The sequence below is a fragment of the Cottoperca gobio genome, chromosome 18 (assembly GCF_900634415.1).
Source record: "Cottoperca gobio chromosome 18, fCotGob3.1, whole genome shotgun sequence".
Classification (NCBI taxonomy): Eukaryota; Metazoa; Chordata; class Actinopteri; order Perciformes; family Bovichtidae; genus Cottoperca; species Cottoperca gobio.
The window spans coordinates 13,977,254-13,992,182 of record NC_041372.1 but is presented as its reverse complement, the minus strand read 5'-3'; the positions used below and the strand labels follow the sequence as shown (position 1 = coordinate 13,992,182).

General features: G+C 49.1%; 1 protein-coding gene across 1 annotated transcript in view; it reads left to right on the top strand.

Moving 5' to 3' along the window:
- LOC115024043 (dysferlin-like) overlaps positions 1-14,603 on the top strand; it is a 49,010-nt gene extending 34,407 nt beyond the window's left edge. Inside the window, 16 exon segments of the mRNA XM_029455423.1 lie at positions 633-731; positions 4,042-4,170; positions 4,408-4,563; positions 4,650-4,741; positions 5,742-5,912; positions 6,000-6,142; positions 8,581-8,720; positions 8,908-8,996; positions 9,265-9,360; positions 9,459-9,600; positions 11,598-11,697; positions 13,040-13,121; positions 13,123-13,213; positions 13,331-13,440; positions 13,560-13,707; positions 13,806-14,603. Coding sequence (XP_029311283.1) covers positions 633-731; positions 4,042-4,170; positions 4,408-4,563; positions 4,650-4,741; positions 5,742-5,912; positions 6,000-6,142; positions 8,581-8,720; positions 8,908-8,996; positions 9,265-9,360; positions 9,459-9,600; positions 11,598-11,697; positions 13,040-13,121; positions 13,123-13,213; positions 13,331-13,440; positions 13,560-13,707; positions 13,806-13,862 — 1,845 coding nt within the window. The 3' untranslated portion in view covers positions 13,863-14,603.
- Positions 14,604-14,929: the final 326 nt, after the last annotated feature.

Here is a 14,929-nt window from a genome sequence, read left to right as displayed (position 1 = left end):
CACACACACACACAGCATGTGAATAAGCATAAATACATATATTTTATAGTTTTATATTTAAGACGTCCATATCTGAAGCAATGTGAGATGTTCTTCCTTCTGGAGTCTGAAATCAAAAGAACCATAACACCAATGACTCGTGAGTTATACTCCCGATCCTAAAGAGGCCAAACATCAAAGTCTTTTCACTCATACATAAACATACATTTCGCAACTGACGTCCATGTTGGTTTTGTGCACTTTGTGCCTCACGCTGCCCGTTTCCATTCCCTCACAGCGGCCCGTATGCGCTGACCTTAATGCCACGGAGCCACTAGAGGCAATTTGTGCTTGTGTTGACTTGACTTGGCTAACTCCACGTTGCCATGCGATCATTGGAAAAAATCATGAGAAGCGGCTTATTGCTGAGCCCGGCGGTGCAAACAGAGCTCAGTGCGGGGGGGGGGTTAAAGGTCAAAGGTCATCACAGGAGTTCAGATGTGCCGCCGAGGACTGTATGAAAATGCAGATGTGGAGTTAAATCCAATGCAAACATTTCAAGAAGAATTAGATTCAAAATGACTTATTACAATATTACGTTTATGTTATTGAACTGCCATACGGTCGTTAACCTGCCGACCTGTGACCAACAGGCCGAGGAGTTCTTGGACTGGTGGAGTAAGTTCTACGCTTCCACCGGAGAGAAGAACAAGTACGGGACGTACCTGGAGAGAGGCTTCGACACGCTGAAGGTAAGAGTCCAAACAACTCAATTTAACCTGATGCATCCATAAAAGAAGTATTTATACGACTGGCGACTAATTGCAGAATGTTAGTGTGTGTGTGTGTGTGTGTGTGTGTGTGTGTGTGTGTGTGTGTGTGTGTGTGTGTGTGTCAGACCATCGATGGGCAGCGCTCATTATAATCCAGATCGCTAGATGCTAATTGCTAACTACGCACTCTGAGGTCACGGATGACTACAGATGTCTGCGTTTGTCCTCTGTGTGAATGCACATGTGTGTCAACAGGTGTGTGTCTTCCATGCACACACAAAGAGCGTGTGTGTGTGTGTGTGTTGGGGAGAATACGTCATTTAGACCATTGAGGGAAGATAAAGACGACATGAAGGGACAGAAGGATGGAGACACTGCAGCCCTTTGTTCCATTTCCTTAAAATGTTTTGCTCCAAACTTCACATTTTAAATCACGTCTTCGCCCTCCTCCCCCTCGCTTCTCATGCCCCGTCCTCGCAGTCGAGCGCCGTGACATTCCGTCCGCTTTGCAAACTCCTCCGATGACTCATCCGTGTTGAAGTCTCGTCGTGAACGCCGCAGTTGGGCAGACTCGGGGGGGGGGGGGAAAGGCCGCTCTAATCTAGAACGAAGGATCGCGTCAAAGTATGTTCCCCCTTCGCCATCGCCCACGCTCCCTTCAACCCTCACCCTGATTCTCTCGGCCTCCTGAGCGCCGACCTTTTCTTCCACCGGGACTCAAAGCCGCACGTCCGTCTTCCTTTCTGATGCCCAAACAAATGACTCATCGTGTCAGAATTCTGCCTTTTTTTATTGCTTTTAAATGAGACCTCTACCCTCTCCCCCTGGAAGACATTTCACATGAGTGCAGCAGCGACAGCGCTCGTGCTGAAGTATTTGAACACAACCTTCTAACGAGCAGAAATGTTCGAGGAAGGCCGTGCCAAACATGCTCTCATGTAAAGTAAATGTAAAGTTTAGCTAAACGGCGCAGCAGAGGACAATAACTGCTCTCCCAACAGTCGGTGACCCTCGAAAGCCTCGTTCCATTTTTCAAGTGTGTGTGCTTCTTTCATTCAGCCTGTTAAATGCTTTCACTCCTGCCGATGGAAACACACATCTAAGTCGCCTTTTGGGTTTTTGCGACATTTCGAAACGTTGCTCAAAATTCACTTGACAGTTGGATGGAAACTAGCAAAGTGACCAATTCACCCTCGTCTGTGCCAACGCCTCCTTTTAATTTATTCCTCCCTCCTCTCTCCTGCTCCTTTCTTCCCTTCCCTTTACTCAGATCTGCTACTGTCACAATGAGCCACTGTTTCCAACCTTTCCTCCTTTACCTTCCTCTCACCCCGCGCCGCCACCTCCCTTCTCCTCCCGCTGCCCTTCCACAGTCTCCGGGCTGCTACTGTCGCACTTTTCCAGCCTCGCTTTGACCCGAGCTGAATCCTCACCTTTCCTCTCGGCCTCTGCTGTCGCCTTCCTCTTTCTGTTTCTCCTCCAGCCGCTGCACAAGGCTCTGCAGTTGCATCATCAACTTAGCGCTGTTGTCTGGCGCCATCGTTGAGCTCCGGCGGAGCTAAGTGAGCTGTGGAAATGACTAAATATATCATAACCAATCAAGCAAATGAAATCCCTAAATAAAAAGCTTGAGGATTCATCCAACACAGAGGGTGATTTCAGTAACAACCAGGTGAAAAGGAAGATTAATCACTTTTAAATTGATGTTTTAAGAGTAACTTAATTCACTAAATCAACTTTCTTGAACAAGTGGAGCTCATTGGAACAGAAGTGCAAGAAAAAATCATCTTAACATAAAATCTATTAGATGTGTTATTAATATAATCCGATAGAAAACGACTGTGTTTCCTCCAACATGGCTGACAGATCGTCTCATCAGCTGAAACCCAATTTTCTTTTCCTGCCTTGGTGCCACGTCCTGCTCCAGCTCGCCTCTTCCTCCGTCCTTTTCGATGTCCTGTCTCTTTGTCCTTGACTCACCCTTCTCTCACCCCCTCCTCACCTCCATCTTCTCCTTCCTCATAAAGACGCTGCTGTTTCCATTCTTGTTCTGACCCGGTCCCCTCTCTCCTCCTCCTCCTGGCTTTGGTGCCGGAGGACTGGGATCTGTTGTATTCAAGTGAGCCAGTGTTTCCAGACGTGTCTTTCACTTGCATCATCCCGGACTGTCACACCTCTGACCTCCTCCACCTCATTGTCGCCCGTTCAAGAGCTTCTGTGTTCTGCTTTTCTAAACTCTGGCACCGTTATTTTGTGTGACTTGTGATACGACGTGTTTGTACTTAAAGAACGAGTTTCTGTGAAGGATGCATGTATCGTATATCAGCCCCTCGTCTCCCCTGGTACTGGGTTTGGTGCTCAAAGAGTGAAATGAACCGCTGTTTCCAGACCTCTCTTTGGTTTACATCATCCCCCCTCATCACTCTCCCTCTCCTGTCCCTCCCCCTCCATCTTCACCCTGCTTTTCCAACTCTTTCACCCCATCTCCACCCAAATCTCAGACCATGTGTACCCTTCATTCCTCCCATCTTCCTCCTCCTCTATTTCCTAACTAACCTCTTTGTAGCCTTTTTTCTAAATGACAAAGACCCTACAGTAGGGAGATAAACGGCCAGTGTCTCTGGTGTGTATATCACTTGTGCATCATATAAGAAACTACAGCTCTATATTTCTTCCACTTCAAAATGTTGCGTTCAATTCAAGGAACTGTACTCGTCCCTCAAGGGGTAAATCAAGCCAGCGTGCAAACACAAGTGCAGTGTTGAGATCGCACCGGAGCTTTGTTACTTCTAGTTTTGTTTCCAGCGTGCGCTTTATACATTCGCCTTTTCAGGGACTGTCATTCTTCCATGATAGGAAAGGAATGAGCATGTGTGTGTGTGTGTGATTGATGTAGAGAAACATCACTAATGAAAACAAATGAATCTTTTTGTGCTTCTGACACATCGACGTCCCTGCCCAGATCCAGCCTGCACACATGGCGGCGCCCCTGCAGTGTGCGAGGGTAATATATGTTGAGTAGCTTTTGGCTCAAGTCTGAATCCAATACCAGTGGAATGACTCTGCGCCAGGACTCTGCTGAGATGCAATATAGAATAAAGACTGTTGAAAATAAAGATGGGTCTGACGCAAATACACCGCGTGTGTTTCTGCTGAAAGATTTAACCACGTTCCCTCCTCATCTTCCTCTTCCCTACTTCCTCCCTTCTCTCCATCTCAACAATACCACCAACCCATGTAAACACAGTGGCATAAGATGTGATGAACCCCTCCTCCTCCTCTTCCTCAGGTGTATGACCGGGAGTTGGAGAAGGTCGAAGGTTTTGAAGGTCTGTCGGATTTCTGTCAGACGTTCAAGTTGCAAAGAGGAAAGGCTCAGGACGAAGGAGAAGATCCGTCCGTGGTGGGAGAGTTCAAGGTGAGAACGCTTATGATGCTCTGACGTGTTGTTCCTTCTCTTTGTTATGCAGCGTTTGTTTAGGTTGTGTTCTGTGTAGGGTGGTGATGGCCTAGTGGTCTAGTGGTACGCCTTCCAAACAAAACACTAGAAGCCGCCATTGTACCCCTGAGCAAGGTACTTAACCCTGAGCTTGACTCGTTTTTACCTAAAGGGTAAATGTTCTTCGTGTCTCCTTCGATCCCTCTCATTTCTCAGGGGATGTTCAAGATCTACCCGCTGCCCGACGACCCCTCCACCCCGACCCCCCGCAGACAGTTCAGAAAGCTTCCTCCCAACGGCCTGGAGGACTGTTTGATCCGAGTCTACATCATCCAGGCTCAAGACCTGCAGCCCAAAGACACCAACGGGAAGGTGAAACAGATCTTCTTTTCATTGAACGATGACTGCATGGATGTATGGAAGTTACCATATCTTTCTCTCCCGCTTTGTGTTTTCAGTGTGACCCCTACGTAAAGATCACTTTGGGGAAAAAGGCCATCAACGACCATGAAAACTACATCCCCAGCACCCTGGACCCGGTCTTTGGAAAGTACGTAACGTGTCTCTGAGCGCTGCGAGGGTCCAGAGGGGCCAGTCCTGGACAGTCAGACCTCACTTAGACACAATTCATGGCAATATGGATGTGAGGATATTAAGGAAATTAATAATGTAATTACACTCTTTTTATTCGCCTCTGCGATCCCGGAGGCATTATGTTTTCAGGTTGTCGGGGTGCGTCCCATTCTCCTGAACGCTATATCAGATCTTCTTCATATGGGGATGAACTGATTAGATTTGGGGGTCAATGGTCAAGGTCACATAACTCGAGAATGAAAACTAAACTAGAGACCTTCTTTGAGGCAGGAACTCTAACCCTTGCCTTGAAGAAGGTCTCCGACCGGAAGCTTCCTTATTAATCCTTAAATGTGATCGTCTACAGCTCCTCAGTTAAGTTTGTTTTTATTCTAACACATGAGGAGCATGCACCATGTACGTTTTCACGCAGGGCATTGCTGAACATTTGAGGAGGTCATGTCCGAGCTCAGACCAGGTGTGAAGCTACTACTTTAAGGCTCTCATCATTTCAGTCGATACTCTGCTTGAGCTGTACAGCCCCGCCGGCCCCTGAAGGTCCCTTGCAGCTTGTTGTTTCTCACTCAGTTGAAGCGTGTCAAACCTTCCATCACATGGTGTGCAGTGCGAGCGTGGTTGACTGCATGCTTGACTCCAACAGGTTGATGGATTCATCTCGCACTTTCTGATCACTTTTCCGTCTCAGTCTCTTCTTTGTTTCTCTCTCCTCCTCTTGGCCTTTTCTTGTTTTCACACCAGTAGGGGTCGCTACACACACACCCATCCCAGTGTGACACAGAGACTACAGACTGAGTTCATGATATGACACTGTTTTATCTTCAGAGGTCAAATTCAAAGTGTCCTTCTTGGCCTGAGACATCATACGTCTGTTGACTGAACATTTCAACATGATGAAGGTCTGATGGAGGTCACTGGCAGGTTTGGGCCTCTGAAGTTCTCCTCCTGGTTCCCTGCAGGATGTTCGAGCTCACCTGTTCCCTCCCTCTGGAGAAAGACCTCCGTGTGATGGTGTACGACCACGACATGCTGACCAAAGACGAGAAGATCGGAGAGACGCTGATCGACCTGGAGAACCGCTTCCTGTCCCGCTACGGAGCCATGTGTGGCCTGCCGCAGTCCTACTGTGTGTGAGTGTATTCCTAATTCCTTTTGTGTCCATCTAGTATGTTCTTAGTGTTTCTATTTAAAAGAACGCGGTCTCTTATCTCCGTCAGGTCGGGGGTGAACCGGTGGCGAGACCAGCTCACCCCGAGGCAGCTGCTGCACCGAGTGTGTGAGCGGCGAAACCTGCGAAAGCCCGTCTACCAGGACGACGTGGTCCACTTCAGAGGAGACCGATACACCGCGGCTGACCTGGGTGAGTGACATTAAATACATATGTGCCATAATGAATCTGAAGGTGTGTGTGTGTGTGTGTGTGCCATAATGAATCTGAAGGTGTGTGTGTGTGTGTGTGTGTGTGTGTGTGTCTGTCTGTGTGTCTGTGTGTGTGTGTGTGTGTGTGTGTGTGCCATAATGAATCTGAAGGTGTGTGTGTGTGTGTGTCTCTGTGTGTGTGTGTTTGTTGCAGCATTGAAAACAAAGCTAGAGAGAGAGGCCGGGAAGCTTCAAGTGCAGGGCAGTTTGATCATGGAACACACACACACATACACACACACATACACACACACACACACACACACACACACACACTGATCACACACATGTGTTCCATGGCTGGTGCGATGCAAGTTCATGGTTGTCGTTTTGGTGATTTATGGTACAACTGTGCGTGCGTGTGTGTGTGTGTGTGTGTGTGTGTGCGCGTACATGCCAACATCAACATCGTGGTCGTCTCTCGGTTAGCAAGGAGCGCCGCCGCGTTCTCTTTCCACAGTTGCCGCGGTTACCGTGCGTCAGCCTGCTGTCCGTCAAAAATGGTTGCTAATTGGCCGAGAGGCCGCGCTCCTCTTCCTCTCCTGCCTCCTGCCTCCTGCCTGTTTCCCCCCTTCTTCTCCTGCCTCCTGCCTCCTTCCTCTCCTGCCTCTTCATCTCCTGCCTCCTGCCTCCTGCCTCCTTCCTCCTTCCTCCTTCTTCTTCCTCTCCTGCCTCTTTCCTCTTTCTCTCCTGCTTCCTTCCTCTTCCTCTCCTGCCTCCTTCCTCTTTCTCACCTGCCTCCTTCCTCTTCCTCTTCCTGTCCTGCCTCCTTCGTCCTTCCTCTTCCTCCCCTGCTTCCTTCCTCTTTCTCTCCTGCCTCCTTCGTCCTTCCTCTTCCTCTTCCTCTCCTGCCTCCTTCCTCCTTCCTCCTTCCTCTCCTGCTTCCTGCCTCCTTCCTCCTTCCTCTCCTGCTTCCTTCCTCTTTCTCTCCTGCCTCCTTCGTCCTTCCTCTTCCTCTTCCTCTCCTGCCTCCTGCCTCCTGCCTCCTGCCTCCTGCCTCCTGCCTCCTTCCTCCTTCCTCTCCTGCTTCCTTCCTCTTCCTCTCCTGCCTCATTCCTCCTTCCCTTTTCACCTCTTCCCTTTCTTTCTGTTTTCAGTCTTCTGTCCTCTGGTTTCTTTTTTCTCTTCTCCTCTTCATTACTTCTTCATCTCTTCTTTTCCATTCTTCACTTCTCTCATCTGTTCTACTCTCTGCTCTTCCTCCAGCTTCCTTCAACACTTTCTGTTCTTTCTCTTCCTCGTCCTTCTCGTTCTCTTATTTTGTTTTAATCTCCTTCCTCCAGCTCACTTGTGTGTACTCTTCTCTCTTCTTTCCCTCCTCTCCTCCTCTCCTCTCCTTACTCTTTGGTGTCCTTCTCTTCTTTTCAACACCTTTCATACCCTCCTCTCCTCTCCTCTCCTCTCCTCAATGTTTCCTCCTCCTCTCCTCTCTATCCTCTCCTTTCTCTCCTCTCCTCTCCTCTCTCCTCTCTCTCCTCTCTTCTCCTCTCCTCTCCTCTCCTCTCCTCAATGTTTCCTCCTCTCCTCTCTATCCTCTCCTTTCTCTCTCCTCTCTCTCCTCTCTTCTCTCTCTCCTCTCTTCTCCTCTCCTCTCCTCTCCTCTCCTCAATGTTTCCTCCTCTCCTCTCTATCCTCTCCTTTCTCTCCTCTCTCTCCTCTCTTCTCCTCTCCTCTCCTCTCCTCTCCTCTCTCTCCTCTCCTCTCCTCTCCTCTCCTCAATGTTTCCTCCTCTCCTCTCTCTCCTCTCTTCTCCTCTCCTCTCCTCTCCTCTCCTCAATGTTTCCTCCTCTCCTCTCTATCCTCTCCTTTCTCTCCTCTCTCTCCTCTCTTCCTCTCCTCTCCTCTCCTCTCCTCCTCTCCTCTCTCCTCTCTCCTCTCTCTCCTCTCTTCTCCTCTCCTCTCCTCTCCTCTCCTCAATGTTTCCTCCTCTCCTCTCTATCCTCTCCTTTCTCTCCTCTCTCTCCTCTCTTCTCCTCTCCTCTCCTCTCCTCTCCTCTCCTCTCCTCCTCTCCTCTCCTCCTCTCTCCTCTCCTCTCAGTGTCGAGGTGACTCTAAGTTTACAGTCATAAACTTTTGACGTGATATTTCAGATTTGCTTGGAAGCAACACAGATTTTCCTCGTTCATTTGTGATGCAGAGCCCAATGAACAATTTAGAGAGAGAGTGTGTGTGTGTGTATGAATAATAAATAATTCCTATGTGAGCCGCTCTCCTCCCAGTCCACCCAGTATTCTGTGTTTCCATTCTCTTCTCAGAGAGTTTAACAGTCATTTAGAGAGTGACCTACACTAAAACCTCCATTTGTTGGTGTGTGTGTGTGTGTGTGTGTGTGTGTGTGTGTGTGTGTGTGTGTGTGTGTGTGTGTGTGTGTGTTATCAGAGGACAAAAATGAGTCCAAACGTCACCTCGGCCCAATTAAGGAGCGACTGTCCCTCCTCATCTTGAGGAAACTTGGATTTGTTCCGGAACATGTGGAGAACAGAGCGTTATACAGCCCGCTGCAGCCGGACATCGAGCAGGTAACACACACACACACACACACACACACACACACACACACACACACACACACACACACACACACACACACACACACACACACCCCGTCTGCTGTCTCTACTTGTCTAGCTCTTTAGCTTCTCTTTGGTCGTTTTTTTTTCTGTGTACATTTCTGTCTTTTGATTGGTCGTTGGTGCTGTCCGTCAGGGCCGTCTGATGATGTGGGTGGACCTGTTCCCCAAGTCCCTGGGACCCCCCGGACCCGCGTTCAACGTGACACCACGCAAGGCTAAGAGGTCACACACAGTCCATCACGCTATGTGTCACTACAGTCGTGTAGATTGTTCTAATTTTCACAATAAAAGCCCTACACATTTTGCTAAAATGCAACTTAATAGAGAGATTCTTTTTGTTCTGCTGCAAATTCTCTGCCAGTGTGAATAGTTTTCATGTTTATCCGTCATGGTGTGTAAAGATCTTCACGATCCATCGATATTATAACATCAGTTAAAGATGTTAATCACTACAACAATAAAAGCATCGATCGTTGTGACTCCTGTTCAGGTTCTTCCTGCGTTGCATCATCTGGAACACCAGTGACGTCATCCTGGATGATGTCAGCGTCAGCGGGGAGAAAATGAGTGACATCTACGTCAAAAGGTGAACAAATCATAAAGGCGACATTTCATTTTGTTGTCTTTGTAAGTTGTTAAAGAAAAGAATAACGAACATCGTGCGTTTTATTGTGAAACTCTCAGCTGGCTCGACGGGCACGAACACAACAAGCAGAAGACCGACGTCCACTACCGCTCTCTGGGCGGAGAGGGAAACTTCAACTACAGGTTGCTGTTTCCCTTCCACTACTTACCTGCAGAGCAGCTGTGTGTCGTGGACAGAAAGGTAAAGATCATGAATATGTGATTAATGTGGATTCATCCGCCGCTGAAAGTAGTCCCCAAACAAAAGAAGTATTTCCTGAATAAACGTTGAAGCTTCAGTGAGCAGGTATATCACACCTGCAGCACACGTCTTCTTCTTCTCTCTGTTTATTGAACCTGGTTCACTCATTATTAATTATTACATAATGTGACACTTTTACAAGTTACACGGTGAATTAGATGTTGTTGAATCTTTGAGACTCGCAGCGAAGAGTTGGAATAACAACACGGCTGTCGTTTGCTTTACTTGGCGTGGAAGCGAGCCTCCTTAGCCGCCCGCAGGCCGACATGCTTTACGACGGCGAGCGCTCGCTGGGAGCAGCATCCTCAATCAGTGAGCGGCTGAAAAGACGAGAGGGAGTTTTAAATAAAAGACTCTGCTGGGTGGAGCCAGGAACCTCAGCGCCTCCACCGCAGCATCAACAGGACACCTGCTGTGGGTTTCAGGCGTGTTTATACATGAAGGGAACGTTTCTTTCTTTCTCTCATTGACTAAAATATATCAAACGACGGCACAAATACAAGTTAATTGTCTTCTTATTATAATGTAGATGTTATTCAGATTCAACATTATCTCATTTAACGTGCACGTCAGTCGAGGCTTCGAGACACGGAGGGAGAAAGAGGGAACAAGTCTCCGTACTTAGCAGTCTGGCAACAAGAAGGAAGCTGATTGATGCTGTTAGATATTGCAGAGAGCAGACACACACACACACACACACACAGCCAAGCGTCTCTGACATTAAGAGCGTGATACCCCGAGGAAGATCAGACTTAAACGTTCAGTTGTATCCAAAGTTTAAAGCACAATAGAAAGTTTTAAAAGTAATATATCCTGCGAACATCTCACCGTCGGTCCAACACAACACCTCAAACAGTCGGTTCATCAGAGCATTTCTAAAGAAGAGACAGAAGGCGAAGTGTTCACAGCATGCAGGATCAAATCCAACGTTTTAAGTGAAAGTAGAAGCCGGATGCACAGACGAGATGGAGATCCATATTGCCGTCGGGACCCTGTGGATTCCCCTGAAGGACTCGCTAATGCAAAACTGTTTAAAGTTTGGCCTAAACGTCTCTCTCCTCCCGCTGCTGTAAATCCATCGTCACCTGTCCTGGTCGTTAGTGAAGTCCATAAAGAGTTCAGGCTTTCAGTTTGGGGAAAATCTCCTCCTTTTAAGAGCTCTCAGGAAAGTTACGCTGACGTATTGACATTTGCTGCGACTCACAGGGGAGAGATTTCACTTCAGGTGTGAAAAGCTATATTATTTTATCAACACAACAACAGCCAAAGTGTCACACGCGCAGACAAACAGGGACGACTGAGGCAATGGAAAGGGAAGCAGAGGAGAGGCAGCGTGCAGCAGCTGCAGGGGGAAGCTATTAGCACAAAGGTGAGATCAGATACTGTCTGGCAGGTTGGTGGGAATATACCAGAGGTGATAATAGGTATAATACACACACACACACACACACACACACACACACACACACACACACACACACACACACACACACACACACACACACACACACACACACACACACACACACACGCGCGTGCGCTCGCGAACAGATGGAAAGTGAGAGATGTGTCGGTGGAGTGCTGCTGCCATCATGTTTCCCAGAGCGACTCATCAACACAGTGTCATCTGAAGCTTTGCTCAAATGTGTACAATGTATTATAGTAGCAACTGGAAATAAAGAGTAGAAGAAGAAGAGCTTGTTCTTCTTTGTAAGTTTGAAACATTCTTGGCTTCTCCTTCATTTATAGGTGACAGAACTTTATTTCAACATGTGCATCTGCACCTAACCCACAATATATATGTATATATACATACTGTGTGTGTGTGTGTGTGTGTGTGTGTGTGTGTGTGTGTGTGTGTGTGTGTGTGTGTGTGTGTGTGTGTGTGTGTGTGTGTGTGTGTTTTATTCCCCTCTGATCTCGCTGTGTGTCTGCAGGAACATTTCTGGAGTCTGGATAAAGCTGAGACTAAAGTGGCTCCTAAACTGACCATCCAGATCTGGGACAACGACAAGTTCTCCTTTGACGACTACCTCGGTAAAGTGTGTGTGTGTGTGTGTGTGTGTGTGTGTGTGTTTCCATTGGTGGAGACGATGGCTGACACGTTTAGTGACAGTTTCCCCAGATAAATATGTTTATAGCACAATTAGAAACTATGAAAACGATTTGAAGGACGGCACTTTGCTTTGCTTTACCATCAAAGTCAGCGCGCTTGTATTTGAGCAGTAGAAGAAGAAGAGACTCCCGACCATCAGGGTGTGTTTGACTTCCACTTACTGGAACTCCGACTGATTTAAGTCCAAACACACGGTTGTAGAAATACAGTTCATTCACTTTGACGGGAACCACATGTGCGATGTGCGTACAGACAAACTACTGCGATAACATTTATCTTTAGAATGAACACTCTTCCATTTCCACTGTGTCGGCACATTTCCCAGAGAGGAAGGGCCCCGTTCTATTTTCTCTTCTGCAGAACTCAAGCTGTCAAACTTCTGCCTCCCCTTCACCCCTGACGCTGCCCCGGCCCCGTCCCTTGAAACAACTCACCGCCGCGCCTCTCCTCTTTCACCCGCTTCATTTCATCGTTTCTTTCTTTGCCAAAGAAGAGGGTGGGGTGACGGTGTGTAGGCCCGAGCGTCCGTCTGCGGTGCGAGAGAAAGATGGGGAATCCAGACTCTGATCCGTTCCCGTCTGTCACCATCTCGCTCCGCTGCGGCGGACTCTCTCGCTCGGGTGTGTGGCCGCCTCAAAGCATTTCTCCCATTCCTGCCTGTCTTCAGCTCGTCGGCTCGGACCGCTGACTGTTAATCTTCCTGCACGGCGTGGGGGTCAGACACGAGCCATTTTCCTACCGCCACACTGTCAAATTGCAGCGAGCTCTGGAAAAACACTTCCAGTGAACCAGGAGTCTCTCCTCGGCCGTTTATCAACCCACAATCCGCCCACACTTACCGTGCACGAGGATCACAGCGCTGCTAACTGCTCTAATTACTCACAACTGTCCACGTGGAGCATCCATCTACATGTAAGGCATGTCATGTTGGTTAGGAACGTGCATGAGCGTACACAGAAAGAAAAGTATTCAAATCAATCAAGCAAATACATGTCAGACTGAGAAAGTCTTTGCCCCTGTTGACACACTTGACTTCAGGCGGTTGCTCCTCGCGGGTCCACCGGCCCTGGAGACGTGGAGTCCCCTCACAGACGTGTCTGCCTGGACACTTCTTCTCCAGCTGATCCCTTGTCCTTGTTCCACGTCAGGTGTCTGGTGAAGTTCTCTCAGATTCCCCCCTCCCTCCACCCTCGCTGCACTCTGAGCCCCAGGTTAGTGAACACTGGAATACACCGTGTGAATGTATGGTCCGTGTGTCTGCAGGTCACCTGGCGATGGACCTGAACCACATGCTGCGTCCGGCCAAGTCTCCAGAGAAGTGCACCCTGCAGCTGCTGCAGCAAGCCGGCCGACAAGCTGGTGTCTCTGTTTGAGCAGAAGACCGTCAAAGGCTGGTGGCCCTGCACCTGCGAGCAAAACGGAGAGAAGAGCATCGCGGTGAGAAGAAGAAACACACACACACACACACACACACACACATGCATGTCCCCGGCTGGCTAGCGTGTTAGCAGTTAGCTCCCCAGCTACAGTAGTGTTCTGCTGTCTCTGTTTTAGGGGAAGGTGGAGATGTCTCTGGAGATCGTGACGGAGCAGGAGCACGAGGAGCGACCAGCCGGCCCCGGCAGAGACGAACCCAACATGAACCCTCACCTGGAGGAGCCTCAGTGAGTGTCACACTCACACACACACACACACACACACACACACACACACACACACACACACACATACACACACACACACACACACACATCTTGTTTCTGACCCTCTTCCCTCCTCCCAGGCGTCCAGAGACCTCCTTCCTGTGGTTCTCCTCCCCCTTTAAGACCCTCAAGTTCATCCTGTGGAGGCGGTTCAAGTGGCTGATCATCCTCTTCATCATCCTCTTCTTCCTCTTCCTCTTCTTCGGTGTCTTCCTCTACTCCTTCCCGGTAAGTTTGAGTGCGTGTGAGACATTTCTCACAGTGTAGAGATCGACAGATGATCGTGATAAGCAGGGATGTAAATCTACTTCCTGTCCCTCCTCCAGAACTACGCCGCCATGAGGCTGGTGGGACCTTTCGGACCAGCCAAGGCAGCGGAGTGATGGCGGAGGAGCGGCGAGGGAAGAAAGTGAAGAAAGTTTCTACAAGTGAAACTAGGTTGAATTGAACTCCTCGTCACGTTTTCTTCCCGAGCCGTTAGAAGGATTCTGTCTTCATCTGAGAAGTCGACACTCTTGTACAGAGAGACCTGATTATTAGTGCCCGAGGTTCATGAACGCCTCTGACATGGCGTGTGTGTGTGTGTGTGTGTGTGTGTGTGTGTTTCCGTGTGTGCCATCGCTGTCTCCTCACAAACATTACTGCTGTCAGATCCCAGCATGCGTCCTCGTCCTCGCTCCATCTCCTCCATCTCCTCCGGCCTCACGCAGAGAAGAAGCTCGTCGTCGCCGCCGCCGCCGCGCTTCCAACACGGCGGAAGCAGAATCAAAGAGTGTGATGTTGTTGATCTTTTCACCGCCTGCTGTTTCCCGGCAGCGTCGGGCAGCGGGGACCGAACGCCTTCAAACTGTCAAACCTTTAGCGCTTCAGATTGAAAGTTTAGGAGAAGATTGTCCCTCTGTGTAGAAGGAAACTTCATATCTTCTCTGTTTGTCCTGATCTTCCTCCGCAGATTACAAATAACTATTAACGCACAATATGTAACCTCCATGTTATATTGTGCTTCCTCTTCTCTCCTTCCCTCCTCCCTCTCTCTCCTCCTCTTCCTCCCTCCTCTCTCCTCTCCTCCTCCATCTCTCTCCTTCTCTTCCTCCCTCCTCCCTCCTCTCTCATCTCCCTCCTCTCTCATCTCCTCTCTCCTCCTCCTCCTCCCTCTCTCTCCTCCTCTTCCTCCCTCCTCTCTCATCTCCTCCTCCCTCCTCTCCTCCTCCTCCTCTCTCCTCCTCCTCCTCCTCTCCTCTCTCTCCTCCTCTTCCTCCCTCCTCTCTCATCTCCTCCTCCCTCCTTTCTCCTCTCCTCCTCCCTCTCTCTCCTCCTCTTCCTCCCTCCTCTCCTCCTCCTCTCCTCCTCCTCCTCCTCCTCCTCCCTCTCTCTCCTCCTCTTCCTCCCTCACTCTCATCTCCTCCTCCCTCCTCTCTCCTCCTCCCTCTCTCTCCTCTCTCATCTCCTC